Source organism: Juglans regia, chromosome 6, assembly GCF_001411555.2.
Source record: "Juglans regia cultivar Chandler chromosome 6, Walnut 2.0, whole genome shotgun sequence".
NCBI lineage: Eukaryota > Viridiplantae > Streptophyta > Magnoliopsida > Fagales > Juglandaceae > Juglans > Juglans regia.
In genome coordinates, this window is record NC_049906.1 from 4653273 (window position 1) to 4670189 (window position 16917).

A 16917-nucleotide genomic window follows, 5' to 3' on the forward strand; every position below is an offset into this window, starting at 1 on the left:
CAGGATTGTGGGCTAAATAAATGATTGCTATGGAATGATCGTGGGGCTGATGCTTGGAATTACATTTTAGATATGGCAACAACTTGTTACTCATAGGCCTGAATGACAGCAATACAAGTTGAATGATCTCAAAGTTGGCTTGTGAAAGAATGACAACAGCTTGTGTTGGTGACAATCTTCTGAATGGCAGCAGCTTCTTTTGGTATTTTGTGAATGACAACAACTTGTAATTATGAAACTGAGTTTTGTTGGATTGTTATGGAATGAGTATGGCTTGATGGTTAGGAATTTTTATTTTGTGAATGGCAGCAACTTGTTATTTATTTTGTGAATGATAGCAACTTCCATGGACGAAACTGAGTTAGGTTGGATTGTTATGGAATGAATATGACCTGATGGCTTGGAATTACATTTTGAATATTAGTTACAGCAACTTGTTATTTATTTTGTGAATGACAATATTTAGTTGTATTGACGGAATAGGATTTAGTTGGATTGTTATGGAATGAGTATGGCCACAGGACTTTGAATTTTTATTTTGTTAATGGCAGTAACTTGTTATTTATTTTGTCAATGATAGTAACTTGTAATGGCGAAATGAAAAACAAGAGACTAAAATAAAAAATAAAGTTGAGCTCCACACTCCAAACCATCTGTCAAACCAAATTCGAGATAAACTGTAAAGTGGTTAAGATATAGTCACTTGAATACCCGTCATTTATGGAATGACGAGAATTATCGATTATCCCATTTGTAAATGGATAATATCGATATTTTATCACTCCAATGATGGGACAATATTAACATAGGTTAGACTTCCGCTCGATGTGGAACTCGCACGACTGTATAACTATTGAATTATTTTTCTTTTCAAGAATATGGGTGTTGTCACCGGCTCTAATCAATTGAGCCAACTCCTCTTATAATAGGGAAATGATATCTTATATTCTTTAAAAAATTATATAATATATCATTTCCCTATTGAATATCCCATCCAATAGAGCCAACTTCATAAAATTGGCTCAAGGTAGGAGATAAATTATTAGAAAGGAAAATAGGTTAAATATTATTCAGAGTTAAATATTTTAGATGGGATATTCCCAAATACTAACTAGCAGGAAGGTAAAAACAAGGCAGATAAGGCACTATATTACTTCATAAATTATATGGTAAATGATATTAAATTATATTACAATAGAAAAAATGTGGCGAAGAAAGCACATTATAGCATTTGATCTCATTGGCTTGGCCAAATTATAACCAAAATTTATATAAGTACTACCAAAAAGACCCCATATTGAGTTGGGCATATCTAAAATAATTTGGATTTCAGCTACAGTGCTTGACTAAAAATAAAAGACTATTGTTGGTTCATCAAATATTAAAATATTAGTGGAATCACTCTAAGCAAAAATACTATTTGGTTTGTAATTAAGAAATTTAGGTATAATTTTGGGTGAGTTTAATCAAATATTTTTTTGTTATTAGCATTAAATGACTTGAAAATATGAATTTTTTTAATAATAATTTGATTAGAATATAATTATCACTAATATTTAATTGGTAGAACTACAAAATGTGATAAAAATAAATTAAATAAAAAAATTATTAAATAATAATATTTTATTATTATATAAAAAGTGAATAGATAATCCAATATAAAAATTGAATTTAAATAAAATAGAGAAATGCATATCGTTATAATGATTTACCAATAAATTATTAGAAAGAAAACTTATTGAATTAGTTTTTTTTTTTTTTGAAGAGAAAAACTTATTGAATTAAATCTTATTTGTGTAACTTGGAAAGGAAATGAAATATCTCAATATTGATAATCGGGAAGGTGAAAACACTTTGGCAGGTTGGTGGGTCATGGCAAAAGTGGAGGGGCAAAAGGTTGGTGGGTCATGTAAGTGATAGGCGGGAAGGTGAAAATAATTTGGCAGGTTGGCGGGTTATGGCAAAAGTGGAGGGGCAAAAGTGTAATCCTGGAACTAAAAAGTAAAGTAGACAAGACGTGAGTCGGCCAGTTCTTTCAATACACAACGCAAGGCAAGTACTTCTTTGTGTTTTAACCGGGAAGGAGATAAATAAATTTATAAGAGAATAGTACTACTTAACCGAGCGAACCGCTTTCAACGCACAATTTGGAAGGAAGCGAGGAAGGTGGCATTTCGAAATTGTGAGAGCCTACGGCTTCGCTACTCACGACAGGTAACGGCAAAGTTTTGTTCATGCGTAATCTGCAAAATAGACATTCTTAGACCCACTCAATCGAGTATTACTTGCCGTGATAGATATTCATAACCTTTTTGTGAGAGTCTGCAATGGTGTCATGTGGGTTTCGCATGCAACGCTGTAGTAGAGTTATAACTTTAGGCGTTTAACAATTTTATGGTTATCTTCTGGTATACTCTTAGGATAGCAGAACAACATCATGTAGGTAGCTAGCCTGTGGGTTTCTGGCAAAAAGCTTATGACTTTTTGGGTGGCATTGTATGGACAACCTTCGTCCATGGCTTGGGAGAAAATTAAATAGCTAGAATTGGTTGAAATTAAAAAAAAAAAAAGGAGTTATTTTGGCTTGTTCCAGTAATTTTTGTTTCCTAGATGTTTTGTTTTTACGAGGGAGCAGAATATGGTTGTGAGGATTTTTCTAATGACATTCTTCAATATTTAGAGAAGAGGTTACACAGAATTTAAGTATATATTTTTGTTATAATTATTGAAAAGCGTATAAGATACGTCTCTATTTTTGAATAATCATAATACTTTATGAATTCAACTAAGATAGCATCATCCTGTAGTTTCTTAGCCACGATAGACATGGTACAAAGCATACGAAGAGGAGTACGTGGACGGGGGGGAGGCTTTAGGGGGAGTTTAGTGCACAGGCCAATTATACAAGATGAGCCATCTCCACCACAAAATGCACCGGCGCTAAGAGACGATCCTGACTCATCGGATGACTCAACCCAACCACCAGATGTTGTATTTGAAACTGAGTTCTCGGAACCACCCTTAACAACAGGTAGAGATGGTCCAATTACCATTGCTTTGTAGTAGATCTTTCTCATGTCACCAACTTGTTGATTTTACATAATATGTCCAGTAATTTTAATATCCTTGCTTAGAAGATTTTGTTGGGATTACTTCATTTTATTATTGACCTTTGTTTGCTGTAGTTCATGACAATTCAGAAGCTGTGAGTAAGAAACAAGGTCGGGGACGGGCAAAGATGACAAAATTTGACATGCTTCGAAAGATTGGACCAATTTCGTTGTTGATTAAGGATGGGGACACTAAGGTGTCATGCCAGAATGCAAATGTATTTAGTGGAAGGGTCACCTGGATCATCAAGCATTATGCTAACATGGGTTACCAACGTTGGAATGAGGTCCCAGAAGCTGAACAAGAGGAGTTGTGTGCTCGTGTCCGAGTAAGTGAACTGCCTTTTCACGTATAGTGAAGTTGATGTATGAATAAACTTTGGGGGAATGTGCCAAAATTATATGGTTTTTTGTTGGTGTATAGGCTGACTTTATTATACAATGGGAAAAACAAAACCATCGTAAGGCGGTTACCGAGCAACTACGTAGAAGATTCAATTCTTTCCACTACGAGCTACACAAAATCTACCTCAGCTATGGAAGTCATAAAGTTGCTGTTGCAAGAGGGACGGAGATGGTGGATGAAGCAGTTTGGAGGAAATTGTGCCTGCGTTGGGGCAGCAAGGAGTTCAAGGTAAAATCCGCCCGGTTGGGGTAGAATGAAGTTGTTTAATGTTGATATAAAGTTTATCAAGAATTGCCATATATTCTTAGTTGAAGAAATGTATTGTTTTTTTAATAAAATCTTGCAAGTTTGATGTTACATTGATGTTTTGCATGCCTATTGTGGATCAGACCTTGTCATTGCAAAACAAGGCGAATAGGGCACTACAGCGAACCAACCATACTGCTGGTAGGAAGTCCTTTGTTCGAATACTTGAAGAACAGGTATACATTTTTGTGGTTATGTCTATGAGTACTAAATTCACCATTATATTATAATATGTTGGATAACTATGGCACCCAATTAGGCTGGTCTATTCAATGATATTATAATTGAATGTTTCAGCGTGATGGTGTTAATAATCTGGTGGATTTTTTTAAAGAGACTCGCTGGTCAAAGAAGAAAAATGGGTTTGTGACCAACATGACTGAAGAGTTGTATGTGAGTCACATGTGCTGCTCTCGAGTTAATTATACCTTTTATTTTTTAAGTATTCAGCAAGTGTTTGATATTTACTACCTTTGCTTGATTATGTTTTGTTATAATCTATTGAATCGAACTTACACTTTTGAATATTCATATATTATTTTGGAAGGAAAAAATGGTAGAAAAGCTGAATGATTTGGAACCGAATCTGCGTACTAAGGACGCAGCTGCTGCAGTGTTCAGGGAGGTTCTAGGGAGAAGATCAGGCTATGAAAGGGGTTTGGGCGAAAAGGTGATGCCTGAGACATCAGGAATAACAAGTAATCTGTCAAATAGAGGTGAATTGTCAGAGGACGCACTCTTTTACAAGGCCCAATTTGAGGCTTTAAAGGCAGATGTCCAGGAAATGTTGTTAAAGCAAGCAGAATTTGACAAATTTATGACATTCTCAATGTCACAGCAACTGTCACAGGGAGAGTCTCTAAGGGAGACACCTGGACCTGTCTAATAATAGTAGACAACACTTTTTTTTGGATATTTTGACTTTTGTTAGGCAACTGAATAAAAGTACTAGTGGGTGGTTGTCTGTGGTACTTTTGTGAGTGGCTTCTCTAGATACACTGGTTGGGATTGGACTTGGCCATATCTTTACATGAATGATGAGAGGAATGTTTATTAGCACTGCTGGACTGTAAACTTAGTATAAATTAGCAACACCCTGGTTGAAAAGAGGAATGTCTTGGATGGGTGGCTTGCGACATTGATTTTGTTGTAGCCATGGAGTACTGAAATCGGATTGGAAACTAAGTATTGCTTCTGCAACGTCCAGATGCTTTCATATATTAGTAATGTGCAATGTAAGTTCTATGAGATGCCTTTGTAGCCTTGGTGTCACTCAAGAGGGATAACTTGTGGGGTATTGCATGTACTACATGGAGATACTATGAAGTGTACTGTTGTGGGGCTGACAGCTTTTGAAACAGGTATCTCCTCAAAACTCTAGTGACATGGATGACTTATATTTGATATTTATTATATCCTTTGGTGGCCTTTCGTAATGGGTAGGCATGAATATAATTTACTCTTGTAAGTATTGGCCTTAACTCAGCTTTAGATAACTTAAATATAAAGGCATCTTCATTAGTTCATTATAGTGGTTCAATGATATATAGATATAAGTTGGGAACAACATATTTATCTGTAAATTGTTTGATACTTGTAGTATGTTTATTTGGAATTGAGCTATTTTAATTTTCTGATGGTGTGATGGTCTTTTTCTTTTAATTAGCATTTTGTATAATGATGGTTGGAATGAACTATTCTGGGATTTAGTAATGAAATGTCATATATTTCATTAATATGGCCTAAGTAGAATGTTCTTGGGTGCAGAGCTATGTCCACTATATGATGAATTAGAACCGACAGTATTTATTAGTAATAATATAGAGATGGGGTTAAATTTGATATGTCAATTTATTTAACTGGTTGGAAGTGATGATAGGCGCTGCTGTTGATGCCATCTGCCCACTACATGATGAATTAGATTTGCGGTAGCTATTAGTTTTAACATAGACATGGGGTTAAATTTGATGTCAGTTTATTTAACTGGTTGGAAGCTGTGATGATAGGCGCTGCTGTTGATGCCATCTATTTCATTAGTCTTATAATTTATTTAAACTTGGATTATTTTTCTTTCATTCCCATTTAATGTTACTTGGTTTCTTTAATTCTTAGAAAACATGGATGCAGAAAATGGTATATTACACTACTGCCATATATGATGGGTCATTGCTAAAGAGATGGGATGCACAAGTTCTGGGCTAATTTCTATCTCACCATGCTTCCAGGATAGAGAGGACAAATATGTTGTCTGCCACATGACTATAGAATATATTAATGTTGCCCTTGTATATATTAAATGTTTCCAGTTGTCGTTACTTGAGTATTAGTTACATGTTAAACGTGTGCAAATGTATTGGGATTTTCTTGCATGTATTTTGTAGCTGTTGAACATTTCCAAGTGAGTGATTGGTACAAAATCACTCACTTGGATGACAAAATACAAACTACAAGAAATATTATAATTTATGTGCACACTTTGATGGTTGGCCTCTGCATGAAATATTGATGGATATATATTATTAGTTGACATTGGATCTATTTAAATTTTAAAATTGTAAGTACATTGGCCTATATGTATAAAGATTAGTAAGTGGCCATAGAGTTTACGTGTATCACTGGGATGGCAGCTTGATGATTTTCAGGTTTTACAAAACAATGCGGCTTGGGTTAATACTCAGGGTTATGGTCATGAAAAATCATGTGTATGAATTTTTTTCATACATGTACACTTTAAGCAAATTAAAGTGTACACTTTAATTTGCTTAACCTCATTCTTTATACTAATATTTATAGCTTATAAAAGAGGGCAAATTATGTAAAGTATGATTCTTTATAATTGCAATAATTATTTGCTGCAAAAATATTTGTATGGACACAAGGGAGAAGGCCATTAACCAGTCCATTTGTGTCAAAGGCTCTAATGTAATGGAAAATGAATATCACCGCTAATATTCATATAAATGGGCCAACTTGAACTTATTTGCGTCCCTAGGCCTGGGCCACAAAAGCTACATTCTTTACGACACAAACTTTTTTGTGACACATGACTGAGCGTTGGTTACACTCACCATTTGCGTCATTGTCAATTTCTTTTTGCGTCACGACCTATGGTGTATTAGTTGCGGCAGTGGATGAGTTATTTGCGACACAAAAACTGGATGATAATTTGGCTATTTGCTGCACGACTACCGCTGGTAAAATATTCGCCGCAACAATTCCATATTAGTGTCCATGATGATTTTCGCCGCAATAATTAATGTTTTTCGAACTTCGCATTTGTGGCGCAAAATGTGAGCTTTTGTGACGTTAAGTGTACCATTGTAAAATATATGTTGCGGCTAATTATGACTATTTGTGACCCATACATTTGGACGCTAATGTCTATTATTTCTTTAAATCAGTTTTTTTTTTGCGTCGTATTTGGGAAACTTTTGCGGCACCCGATTTCGCTGTAAAGAGAAGCACTTTTGCGTGCAAAATCTCTTGCGCCGTTACAAACTTTTTGAGACGAATCTTTATCGACCACGTAGCAGCGAAATTTGTTGGACGTTAAAAAGAATTTGCGGCTACAATTTATGCTATTGCAGCGATTTTTTTGGACGACAAAAGGGGTATATGTTGTAGTGTGTCTGTAAGTTTTAGGTTCTGGAAAATTTGAAATTAAAGCAAGAAAGGCTTTATCTGAAGCTGACAATCGACTAGCAGAGAGAAAAGAGGAAATATGATAAAGATTACCTTTGGTAGAAGAGCAACCAGTAGAAGGAGATGAATGGTTTTCATTTGAAGAAACATTGCCACAATAATAGTCCTGCAGAAAAGTAGGTGTTTGTCTAATTCGAGAGGATTTTCTTATGTGTGGGCTATTTAAAGTGTTAGGATGAACAGTCCGGTCAGTACTTAAAAGGTATTGATCATAAGATGAAGTTTGTGGGATAATTTGATCGTTAGATGAAATATGTTCATCAATGGATGAAGTTAATGATGAACTCTGATCAGAAACTGCAGGTGGGTTGATATGAGAAGAGTCATAAGAAAATTCTGAAGGAGGAAATACGAATGAGTGATTTTCATATTTGGTAGGAAAAGCTGCAAAGGGAAAGATAGTTTCATGGAATATAACATTCCTAGATATGAATATTTTGTTGGTGTTAAGGTCCATTAGTTTGTAACCTTTAACATCAAAGTTTTAACCTAGAAATATGGATTTGGTAGCTCTTGGATCAAATTTATGTTTGTGAGTTTGAAGTGTAGATGCAAAACAATTAAGGAAACCAAAAACCTTGAGATGAGAAAGATTATGTGTTTTATTAAAAATCATTTTATAAGGTGTTTTATTTTTAAGAATAGGAGTTGGAATTATGTTTATAATATGTGTTGCAGCTAATACACAATCACTCCAAAAAATTAAAGGAATATTTACTTGAAACATTAAGGCTTTAGTTGTGCTTAGTAAGTGTTGATGTTTTTTTTTTAACTACTTTATTTTGTTGTGAAGTTTCTACACAATTTCTTTGATGTAAAATACCATTTTCATTATAGAATTTAGTGAGAAAAAACTCTGGTCCATTGTCTGAGCTTATAGTTTTGACAAAAACATTAAATTGTGTTGCTACCATTTTTCAAAAAAAATTTAAGTAAAAGTGACGCTTCAGACTTTGCCTAAAGCATGTATACCCAAGCACATCGTACGCAATCATCAACTATGGTTAGAAAATATCTAAAACCAAAGTAAGAAATAGTAGCAAATGGACCACATATATCACAATGAATCAAATCATAAGAAATAATAGCAAATGGACTCCATATGTCACAATGAATCAAATCAATCATTTTGTTAGAATTGTTTTGAGATACAGGAAAATAAAGCTTTCTTTGCTTTGGTAAAGGTCATATGTCATAGACAGTTTTACAATCAAGAGTTATAGAAGATTCTAACTATTTAAGAGAAGACAACCTTGAACTTGAAACATGACCCAGCCTATTATGCCAAATATCTATTTGTTTTTGAGTAATAGCTGAAACAAAAGGTATAGAATTAGACTTAGATTGAATGCAGGAAGAAGCTTGAGACAAATGATAAAGGCCTTGCTTCTCAAATGCAATCCCAATCATCTTCTTCACTGATTGGTCTTGTAAAAGGCAATAAGAACCAAAGAATGATAAGTGAAGATTAAATTTTCTAGTTAGGTTAGAAACAAATAATAGATTGAAAGAAAATGTAGGAACACACAAAACATTATGTAAGAGTAATGTGTTAGAAAGACATATAGTGCCAACATGTGTGGCTGGAACAGTATGGCCATCAGGTAGATTAATAGAGGCGCAAATTGATTTGGGAGGAGAAGAATATAATAGGGGTGAACAGATCATATGATATGTTGCACCAGTGTCAAGAATCCAAGAAAGACTAGATTTTAGAGTATAAGAAGCAGAATTGCAAGAAATACGATGATTTACTTTACTACAAAATTGAGAAGAGGTAACAAGATTTACAACTGTTGCTGAGGTATTATTCTGAGTGGATAAAAGAGGTTGAGGTGAATTAGCAAGTGCTAAGAGTTTATTGAATTCTTTAACAGCTAAAGAAAACATTTGTTGCTCATTACTATTTTGAATATAGACCTCTCCTGTTGAAATAGCAGAATGTGCAAAAGGCAGAATTCATCTTCCTTTTGGTCCAGTCCATTCAGAATGGTACCCATGAAGTTGAAAGTACTTGTCAATTGTATGTCCATTATACTCACAGTGAGTACAATGCAAAGAAGACTTATTGGACTTGTCTTTTGAGAACTTAGGTTGAATAGCTGGCTTATTGAACTTCTTGGCCATTAAAGCATGTGTTTTATTACATGCAGAATTGGTGAGTTATCTTTGACTCTTCTCTTGGAGTAACAGTGAAAAGACTTTAGCCATACAGGTAATGGGACAACAATAAGTAATTGACTCCTAACAGAGGCATATGAGTCATTTAATCCAACAAGAAACTTCAAAACATAGTAAGATTGTTGCCGAAGTAACAAGAAATTGAAAAGATCACAAGTGCAGGTTGACATCTTTCCACAAGTACATGTTGGAAATGGCTGATAGCAAACATATTTATCTCAAGAGTTTTAAAAACACTAAAATATTCAATGATAGATGAAGAACCCTGGTTTAAGCACTTTAGAGATTTTTCAAGATGAAAAACTCTTGGTCCATCACTTCTTAGATATATAATCTTCAGCTCATTCCAAAGATTAACAGCCGAGACAACATATAGCAAGCTATTTCTAATTTCTTTAAAAATGGAATTCATCAGCCAAGAAAGTACTAGATTATTTGCACGTAACCAAGCTGTATGAGCAACAAGTTGAGTAGCTGGAGGAGAAATAATCAAACCATCAACAAAAGCAACCTTGTTTTTTACAATCAAGGCTATGACAATCGATCGGCTCCAAGCTACATAATTATCTCCATTGAATATCTCTGAGACTAAGAGGTAACTAGAGTTATCACTTGGATGAAGATAATATGGGCTAGAAGAATCATCTGAAGGGTTTACAATAGTAGAATTGGTAGAATTGACAAAATCCATACCAAATAGCTGTAGGAAAAATACAAGAATCTTTATTGAAGATCATTACAAAATCTCGAAGAAAATCTTGTAATGCATAGAAAGTTCAAGAAATAAGAGAAAATGAAATGAACAAATGAGTTTGTGGAAGCAAGAAAAGTTCTCAATCTGATACCATGTGAAGAACTTGATGAATCATAAAAATTAACTGAACGTAAAAAAATTAATGAATCATATTTACAAGGTATGTACTGTATTTATACTAGAATAGGAACTTAATACCAGAATAACATAATTAACAGAATATTAATTCTTCTCTAATTTGATTTTTTCTTCTTTTGACTTTAACTCCATATTTTGAATATGTGAAGCTATACTTCAACATATATTACATGATCAACCAGCTTAATTACGTTCTTCGTCATGTGTTCATGCATGCAAAGATGACGATCGATCCTGGTCTGCGCATTTATGCATGCATGCTGGCCTATATAAAGCTTTAATTAATTCGTAGTAAAGGTCACATTTCACAAAGTGTGTGGAGTTCGCATGCATGCAATATCAGCTGTACACATCATCATCGATCCCATGCAAACAGAAGGGCTCTCGCTCCCAACAACATCTTCAAGCCCAGCAAGTATTCTGATTGTCTTGTCACGTTAAGGCCCTTACTGTATCTCTTTCCGGGCCTTTTTTAACTAAGCCCACTTCATTTCCACCCACCTGGGCCCTAATTTCACCCAAAGTCCAACAATATAAACCTCATTGGTTGCAAATAAAGATCGAGGCCCAACAATATAAAGCCCGTGTCCTGGCCCAAGATTATTATCAGCAACATATATATATATATATATTAATGATTATGGTGAGACCGTCTTTTACTCAAATTTCAAACCCATTATGATTTAATTGGTTTTATCCATTGCTATCTCATCGAATTGATGTTTTTGTCAACTTGATGCGAAAATGCACTTTTCTCCACGGGAAAACATATTTGAAAGATATTATTAAATTTTAATTCTAATTTTTTTATATTTGTATATTTTTTTAAAGGAAATTGATTTGTACATTTTTATGGTATGCAAGCATCGCGTATTCTCTTTAAAAAAAATGAATAAATCTAAAATCTACATTAAAAAACTTATTTTTAATAGTGAACCTTGCAAGTCTTAAATACCTTAATACTCTTTCTAGCATTACTCAATAGTAATGCTACTAGGTCATCTGAAACTTATCGCTCATATAGCCCTCTTGATGCGGCAATGATGACACCATCACGTAATACCATGTGATTTATTAAAAAAATATAAAAAATTATATTCAAACCAAAAGAGCATAAAAAAATACAATGAAATGAAGAATGAAACTCTAAGTTCTCTTTATTCCTTTTGTGTTTGTGTTTTTAAATGTTTTTAATAAATCAAGTGCCATCACATATTAGTGTTACGTCAAGAAAATTATCTGGGCGATAAGTTTTAAATAATCAAATAGGATTATTCATTACCATTTTATAAATTCAGCATTTGTCCCTTCAACTAAATTGGTAGATTTGGGGGGTGAGATGATAATTTTATGTATTGTTTTGAAGTTTAAAATATTAAGTTTTAATATTATTATTGTTTTGAGATTTGAAAAATGTGTATTGAGATTTAAAAAAATTGAATTGTTTATTATATTTTGTATGGAGATTTAAAAAATGTGTAATGATGAGATGAGAATTTTGTGTTTTGTTTGATGTCCCAAACCTGCCTAAAAGCTTTCATATTTTTGTTTTTAGATTTGTTAGTTTTTTTTATATTTTTGTGAATAAAAATCTAAAAAATTGCAAGGAATCAAAATAAATGAATAATAATACACTAAAATCGGTTGTGAATTATTTAAACTCGAACCGTTTTTTTGGAACCATGAACAAAAACCTTCAAGAGTACAATCAAACAGAGACAATGACGTAATTGGGCGGTGCGAGACCTTCGGCGTGGAGACAAAGCTAGAAAATAAGAACGAAGAACAGGGGCAAAACCGGCAACTCAGAAAAGCGAGAGGCATCACAAAATCCCTCACGTTTCTTTCACCCAGAGTCCTTCTCTTTGTTGTAGTCTCTTCCCACTACCCACAGCCTTCTCTTATCTCTCTGTGTTTCGTTGCTTTCCCTTTAACTCCTCCAATCAAAGATCCGAGGAGTTTGGGAGACCCTAACCCTAGAGACCCCCATACCGAAACTCTACCTCTCTTTCTCTTCGTCGAGCTATCTCTATCGCTTTCAGGTGCTCGCTTTCTTTTCTCCTGTTATTTTTTCGCCTTACACTGTATAGATGGGAATCTTATTGCGTTCTCTTTTATCTTTTCTTATAGATTCCTTGTTTCTATGTATTTGGTTCTAGATTGATTTCATCGCGAGTAGATCGTTAAATTTTTGGGCTTTGTTTGGTTTCCGAGAAAACGAGATGGAATATCTGTACATGTGAAACATAAACGACCAAATACATGTGAATTATAATTTCTCTCTTTTATTTTCTGCTAATTTTTTTCTTCCCCATTTTTTATATCAATTCTATGATGCCCATGTTTAGTTTGCTTGGTATAGCGCAAGATGCATTGAAAAATTAGGAAATATTCTACATATTTTAACGGAAATTCTTAAATTTATGTATAGAACTCCTTTGTATGATTTCCATATATTTTGATTTTAAGTATCGTATGCGGGATATCAGCTGTGGTTTAGTTCATCAAATATGTGGTAATGTGTCGAGTAGGTTGTTTGATTGGTTTGTATTTGTAATAAATCATTCCTGTTTGAATCTGTGATTATGTCGCTTCCTATTAATTAATTTTTAAAATATTTTCTACAACTTGATTACAGTGGTTTCATGATTTTGGTTGGTAGTATGATTTAGCTCATATGGTTGAGATTTTTTGGCCCCTCGGGGGGTAGAGGGGGGGGGGGGGGGGGGGGGGGGGGGGGGGGGGGGGGGGGGGGTTTGTTGTGTATGGGCAAGATGTGAATCTCCTTCCAAATAAATAAAAATAAAAGAGAAGAGATATTCATATTAGATGGGGACTGTTTCTTGGTGCAGATGTGGCATGTACAATACAGTGCTATACAAATTGCACACCTAGGGTTCCAAGCAATCTAAATGATTGTTTTTTTTTTTTGGCGATTTCTTAACCCTATTAACTTGTATGTACTTTTTTCTGCACTTTCTATCATCCAACACCTTGAGTGATTCAATTGTGCTGACCATGTTGGCATCATACACTATCCTTTTTTTAGTGTTGGGTTCATCTTTTCAAACTGATTGGCTTCTTGGTGAGAGACAGAGAAGGAATCATCTTTGTGTAACTGTGCGTGTATAAGTGTGCAAAACCTTGACCTAGTAGTATTTTATATTGCATAAGAAATCTGTTGTTTCTTGCTTATAAAAAAAAAGAGAAATATTTCGTTTCTTGCATGCATAGAGAAATGTAATTAGTATATATGTGGCTGTACATAAAATAATTCCCTGTTTACTGATATATGATTACAAGTTAGTCACTTACCTCTGACTCTTTGCAGTCATGTCTGGTGCGGCACCGGAGGGTTCCCAATTTGATGCCCGTCAATTTGATGCTAAAATGAGCGAGTTGTAAGTTCTTTCTATTCAGTTTTCACTTTAAAGAAATATACTGCCCATGCACTGATGGTAATTGGTTCTCTTTTTGTTCATCCTCCACGTCATTGGTGAGATATTAGCATTTTTTCATGTCACACTTTTGTTATATGATGCCCGCAATAAATACTTCATGCTTGGTTTGTTAATTTGGTTGGAGCAGACTTGGAGCAGATGGGCAAGATTTCTTCACATCATATGATGAGGTTTATGAGAGTTTTGATGTGATGGGATTGCAAGAGAACCTCCTTAGAGGAATCTATGCTTATGGTATGTCAGATAAGATATATTTTCCTCTCTGAAATTCAAACTTATCAAGTCTGTCTTTATTGAATAGGCAGTACATGCAACTTGTCTATTGTCCATGTCTATGGATTAGCCTGGCCAAAAAAAAAAAAAAATCATCAAGTGATTTTAGTTTTTAAACATTTGAAGATGTGTATGCGCATGCGCATGCGCAGGCACACACATGTACACACACTTATTATAGTGCCCTGCTACATTTCACATTGAGTATGTGAAGTATTATTAAGGGGAAGGAGTATGATAAAGGTGCATTTATTGTCAAGTCCCACATTGGTTCCTTACCGGGTAGAACTTGGTTTTATAATGATTTCAAGGAGCATTAATTGTAGCTTCGACAAATTCTTTTGGAGTATGAGCCTAGATGTGGTTGGGTTTTCTTCGGGCTGTTATACTTGTACTCACTGCATTCCTATTTCTTTTGTTTATAACATCTCTGTGAGTACATTCAGTTTGTCTGGCAATATCCTCTGATTTGCCTTGTTCTTGCCTAGAACTTCTTCAGGATTTGTTTTATTAGGTCATGGTGTATATAATTATACATGCAATGGGTGATGCGAGCTTCATGTGAAGTGAAGTTTATGCTATATTTGAAACTTCTTTTCTCTAATGTGTACTCTGAGACTTGACTTCAATCTTGTGGTGACATAGCAAGCTGATATATGGATCAAACTTCTTTGTAGGTTTTGAGAAGCCCTCTGCAATTCAGCAAAGGGGGATTGTTCCTTTCTGTAAAGGACTTGATGTGATTCAACAAGCACAGTCTGGAACTGGGAAAACTGCTACTTTTTGCTCCGGTATCTTGCAGCAGCTTGATTATGGCTTGGTCGAATGCCAGGCCTTGGTTCTTGCTCCCACTAGGGAGCTTGCACAACAGATTGAGAAGGTCATGCGGGCCCTTGGTGACTATTTGGGTGTCAAGGTTCATGCCTGTGTTGGTGGAACGAGTGTTCGTGAGGATCAACGAATTCTTTCTGCTGGGGTCCATGTTGTTGTTGGTACCCCTGGTCGTGTCTTTGACATGCTTCGCAGGCAATCACTGCGCCCTGATTACATTAGGATGTTTGTGTTAGACGAAGCGGATGAAATGCTTTCACGAGGCTTCAAGGATCAGGTCCTTGCTTTATTTTCATATAAATCTCTTCTTTTTGTGCTTTCTTGAATTATTAGATAGAAATCTGAGTCTTAAGGTTTTAATAATTGTATTGGTTCATACAGTATTCAGGGATCCTTCTTCATTCATGATAGAGGGAAAATATTTTACCATTACATGCTAGTTTTCAGAATTAACTTATGTTGGCATTTGGTACTCTTATTCATTTTAGGCATGTGTGCAGGGCCCTTTCAAGCTGAACTTTGTACCACTGTATTAAAAGATCAGTTTTTACTTGGTATAAATGCTAGCTGGTTTGGTAATTTCTTTTTCTAACATTCTCGGTTGGTGTCTTCTAGATCTATGATATCTTCCAGCTGCTGCCACCTAAAATTCAAGTTGGGGTTTTCTCTGCCACAATGCCGCCTGAGGCTCTTGAGATTACCAGGAAATTCATGAATAAACCTGTAAGGATTCTGGTTAAACGTGATGAGCTCACCCTTGAGGGTATTAAGCAATTCCATGTTAATGTAGACAAGGAGGAATGGAAGCTTGAGACACTTTGTGATCTTTATGAAACCTTGGCAATCACCCAAAGTGTTATCTTTGTGAACACAAGGCGCAAGGTTGATTGGCTGACAGACAAGATGCGCGGCCGTGACCATACAGTTTCTGCCACCCACGGAGACATGGATCAAAATACAAGAGACATCATCATGCGGGAATTCAGGTCTGGGTCCTCTCGTGTTCTCATCACTACTGATCTCTTGGCCAGGGGTATTGATGTCCAGCAAGTCTCTCTCGTGATCAATTATGATCTTCCTACTCAGCCAGAGAACTACCTCCATCGAATTGGTCGTAGTGGGCGGTTTGGAAGGAAGGGTGTTGCCATCAATTTTGTGACCGCAGATGATGAGAGGATGCTCTTTGACATCCAGAGGTTCTACAATGTGGTGATTGAGGAGCTGCCAGCAAATGTTGCCGATCTCCTTTGAGGCAGTTTTAGCTTGGCCTTGTTAATGGCTATTTATCTGGAAGCCATTATTGATAAGTCTTTTTCCTGGGACTAGGGCCTTTTTTGGTTCTTTCATGGGTTGAAATCAGGGTTTTTGGCTCTTCTGCATGGTGATATGGGCGCCTATTCCCATTTTGGGTCTAAACGAATCATCCATAGTTGCAAATTTTGTTGAGTTTGCTATGTATTCTTATTTAAAAAAGAATTGCAGATTGTAATTTGGATTGGCCTCGTCTTGATCTAATATTAATTAGGTTTATGTGTGAGAGGGAATGTTATGTAGATTTGAATCATGATATGACTATGTTGGGATACTGAGCTTGGTCTAGTATCTCTTCAAGCTGTTTGCTAATCTCTCTGTCTGTTTGAAGATTTCTATTTCTTCTGTGCTCAAACTGGAGGATGAATGCGTTTCTATGTTTCAACTGTTGTTTCCTTTTCAAAGATCAAATTTGATTCGTTTGTGGTAGATATCCCCATCTGT

At 35.2% G+C, this 16917-nt stretch overlaps 1 protein-coding gene across 1 annotated transcript; it reads left to right on the forward strand.

The window, feature by feature from the left end:
- Positions 1-12412: 12412 nt before the first annotated feature.
- On the forward strand, positions 12413-16811 carry LOC108980740 (eukaryotic initiation factor 4A-15-like). Its single transcript, XM_018951740.2, has 5 exons — positions 12413-12639; positions 13929-13998; positions 14186-14292; positions 15009-15439; positions 15778-16811. The coding sequence occupies exons 2-5, from the start codon at positions 13931-13933 to the stop codon at positions 16411-16413; spliced, it is 1242 nt and encodes a 413-aa protein (XP_018807285.1). The 5' UTR covers positions 12413-12639; positions 13929-13930; the 3' UTR covers positions 16414-16811.
- The last annotated feature ends 106 nt before the right edge of the window (positions 16812-16917 follow it).

Excerpts from the sequence above, each read along its gene's own strand:
- LOC108980740 (XM_018951740.2), top strand. The coding sequence starts at position 13,931 with ATGTCTGGTGCGGCACCGGAGGGTTCCCAATTTGATGCCCGTCAATTT. Across the intron at positions 14,293-15,008 it reads TAGAGGAATCTATGCTTATG|GTTTTGAGAAGCCCTCTGCA; the intron begins GTATGTCAGATA and ends ACTTCTTTGTAG. Across the intron at positions 15,440-15,777 it reads CACGAGGCTTCAAGGATCAG|ATCTATGATATCTTCCAGCT; the intron begins GTCCTTGCTTTA and ends GGTGTCTTCTAG.